Genomic DNA, 3,726 nt, shown 5'->3' with positions numbered 1-3,726 from the left:
ATCCTTTATCGACTGAAGAATCTGATCCGTCAGAATAATTCTGAAAATAAAAGAATCCACCTTTAGCAGGGATGCTTGGGCACCCATTACAGCAACTTTATGTCTCATTTCAGGTACTTTTACCCCACCATGCAAGCATCAACAGACACTATGCGTGGAGGTGACAATGTCTTAAGTATTCCAGTTCAAAGCAGATATGCGATTCTCTTCCTCGTGCATCTCGTCTTCCTTCACATTAGGAACAGTCATTTAAATGATCCAGAAGGTTGGCCAACCATAAATGATCTCAGGAAGCACCTTTGTTCAATTTGGTGTATAAATATGAGTGATTGAGGCATATCTCTGCAATTTCTGTCCAAGGGAGGGAGTGTCAGTCCTCTTACGGAAACTCTCTATATAGTTGTATCAGTTTCTGGAGTGTACAGATAATGAGCCACAGTGATAATCTTCTTCTTCAGGTACTGCATTCTTTGATTCAGTTTAGCTCTGCTTTCTGCTGCTCCTGCTTTCTCTTTCTGATGATCATTCATGCTCAGTGATGTAGAAGAATACTGGAGTCTTTGTCAAGCAGATACAATTCACATGCTTAGTTCTTTCTATAACTTGATTTCTTCACATGGAAATGTCATTTCAAGATTGAAGATTTTGATCTAACTGCACTTGGTATCATATTGTTTCAGTCAATTGCAGAGTAACTGTTGAGTGGTAGTAGAGGGGGAAGGAAGAAATGGCAGAAGATGCAAGAGATCTCTTCACTCACTTACTGGATGTGAAAATTTTGGAGGAGGAGGAGGGGAAAGCAGAAGAAAGAGGAGATGTTCGAACTCGCAGTTTTGACGAGGAAGAGAAGGTAGGAGAAACAAGAGACCTTGGAAAAAACTTGAACGAATATGATGAGGGGCTTTTAAAGGATGTCAAATCTGCTATTGTGCCTTTTGTTGAGGAGTCTCCTACAATTAGTATTCACATAGTTCCAGAGACTATTCGCAGAGTCCAAGAAGATGCTTACATCCCTCACTACCTGTGGCTGGCAATCCATTATTCATTTGATCAAGTCTACCCAAGAAAAAATTTGAAGAATCAACATGCGATGAGGCATGTGTATTCGATTCTCTACCGAAATCAAACCAAGAGTTTGGAAGATTACCTACTGGCAATGTCTGCATTCAGAGACCGGATTAAGAAGTGCCACTATGTTACCCTTGAGGTAGACTTGAAGCACTTGCTTTTTCTCTTGTTCAGTGGTTTCTTTATCATAGATGTTCTTCTCATGTTCCATGAAGAGAGATTGAAGGCCAAGATGGATACTCAGTGTGTCTCTAACATTCAAGACCTGTGGATGGACATGCTCCTTCTCCCTAACCAGGTTCCATTCTTTGCACTTCAGTTGATATTTGACATGGCTGTTGTTGATAAATCCAAATACCCTTCTTTGGTAGAGCTCTGCCTTCAATTTTTCTGTCAATTTGTGAAGATAAACAAGAACCTGCATCCATTAGAGTCCAGACGTGTGCATCATCTGCTTCACTTGGTTCATCACCATCTTCTCCCATCTAGACCTCAAAACCCTTTAAGCTGCAGGTCTTACAACCCACTGAAAATCATTTTCTCCAAGCTGAAAAATAGTTTCCCTTCTCACTCTTCCGAGCTCCCCATATTAAACAATAGTAAAAGACAGTTACCTACGACACTCACTCTGAAACCCATATCTTCTGCAAGAAGACTTACAGAAGCTGGAATTAAGTTCAGGAGGAAAGAGGGTCATGGGTTCATGGAGATAACCTTCAAAAAGGGTGTTCTAGAGATCCCATACATACAAATTGATGAAAACACCAACAAACTCCTCAGAAACCTCGCAGCTTGGGAGCAATGTGATGCTTCTGCCGGCACATACTTTTCTAGCTACTCCATCCTCATGGATTTGATTATTAACACAGAAAAGGATGTTGACATACTCAGCAAGAGTGGGATTATCCGTCATACACTTGGTACTGATAGACAGGTTGCATCAGTCTTCAACAATTTGAGTACCCACCTCGTCTGCCGGTGGGAAGAGAGTTTTCTTCCACAGTTGTCCATTGATGTGAACAAGTACTGTGAAAATAAAATTAACATATGGTGGGCAAAGTTGATGAGCGATTACTTCAATAGTCCTTGGGCAGGCATTTCCCTGGTGGCTGGAATCTTGCTCCTCATTCTCAATACGATCCAGTCTCTTTTTTTTATCTACAACTTTTTGAAGTCTTCATAGTCAGCTCTTGTTTTAGGCACTCATTTGAAGTTGTGGACTTATACTTCTAGGGCAAGTTACTGTTTCTGCAATCTATATCCTGTTATTGTATTCTCGTCTGTAATCTGTATGCACTTAAGACTTCCACTGTATTTATGGAAAGTTCAGAGCTTTGATAATGAAAACCCATTAGAATACTTAATTTACTGTAATTTCTTTTCACATAGTTCTATAAGTCAATCAGGCTTTTTGGAGTTAAAATTGAATTTCTACCATCCATCATGAAATTCATAGACAGAATGAAAACGGAAGTTAGGACGCTTACCTCTAGTCATAGCGATCAAATTCTTGAAGTTGTAGAAGAGTGTCTTGTCTATTCAAAACTTCTTCGATAGAGAAGACATAGACTACCTCTGCAAGACCAAATTTGAATTCTTTAAATCCATCTTTTACCATCAAAAGAGGAGTGGTTACAATTGCCCACCTTCCGTACATCTAAGGGGATAATGGGTCAATCCTAAAAAGCAGGAAACTACTAATATTCTCCCACTTGACTCATTCAATAATTAACATGTACCATTTAATAAGTATACAATCTCAATTTTTTTCCCATAGACATAATATCCTTATACCCAAATAAAAGAATTTAAATTTCATAAATCATGACGGTAAGTCCTTTAGAGCAATGGGTGGTAAACCTTTTGTCAACGGATCAACAATCATGAATCCAGTGTTGATGTGTTGTACAAGCACTTCGTTTTTTCTTTGACATGTTCTCGAATAGCTAAATACTTAATGTCAATATGTTTACTACGATTTTCCGCTCTTATTGTGTTGATTTGTTAGGGTTCTATGGATTTAGCTCATGGAGAAAAATAGAAAGGGACTCATTGGGAGAAAACATGAGGAATAACAGGTTATGAAGTTATATCCTAACCCTCCCCCTGAAACTCAATTTTTAGATTGAAAAAACTATAATATTATAATTATATCGTTGGAACTTAAACTAATTATTTCAATGTCATCTCTATGAGAAGACTCTTTATTTACCATCTTGCCATCACTGTGTAGGCCTATGGGCCTTCTCGTTGGACTATAAGCCTTGAACCCATCTTCCACATCTCTTGGATGTGTAGGTCTTCTTTGTTATTATAGGCTTAACACACTTGGAAGTGTGTGTGTTCCTTGGTCATGTGGGCTTGGGCCCATCTTCTAACATATTATTTTTGGCCAAAAATATTGCAGCTAAATTACCGCAATAAATCCTCAATGGCTTGAAAATTGTGTCAACAATTTCAAGCCCAAAAATAAAACTCTTCAACCTGATAGCTTGTGATGTCGCTTCAAAACAAGTTACAAACTCTGCTTTTGAGTTTAAGTAGCAATCAAACATTATTTTGCACTTCTCCAAGTATATCCTGATGTTGACTTTCTTGAGTCAATGCAGCCGGCAAATTAGAGTCTGAATATCCAATCACTTCTAAATTATTATCAAA

General features: G+C 38.4%; 1 protein-coding gene across 1 annotated transcript; it reads left to right on the top strand.

Moving 5' to 3' along the window:
• Positions 1-382: 382 nt before the first annotated feature.
• LOC137939534 (UPF0481 protein At3g47200-like) lies at positions 383-2,399 on the top strand. The gene is made up of 2 exons (XM_068784816.1): positions 383-458; positions 681-2,399. The coding sequence occupies exon 2, from the start codon at positions 728-730 to the stop codon at positions 2,249-2,251; it is 1,524 nt and encodes a 507-aa protein (XP_068640917.1). The 5' UTR covers positions 383-458; positions 681-727; the 3' UTR covers positions 2,252-2,399.
• The last annotated feature ends 1,327 nt before the right edge of the window (positions 2,400-3,726 follow it).

This window comes from Aristolochia californica, unplaced genomic scaffold, assembly GCF_029961685.1.
Source record: "Aristolochia californica isolate CCGP_79_NKW_82.1479 unplaced genomic scaffold, dmAriCali1.0.hap1 SCAF_8, whole genome shotgun sequence".
NCBI lineage: Eukaryota > Viridiplantae > Streptophyta > Magnoliopsida > Piperales > Aristolochiaceae > Aristolochia > Aristolochia californica.
This window is presented reverse-complemented; position numbering and strand designations above follow the sequence as displayed.

Excerpts from the sequence above, each read along its gene's own strand:
- LOC137939534 (XM_068784816.1), top strand. The coding sequence starts at position 728 with ATGGCAGAAGATGCAAGAGATCTCTTCACTCACTTACTGGATGTGAAA.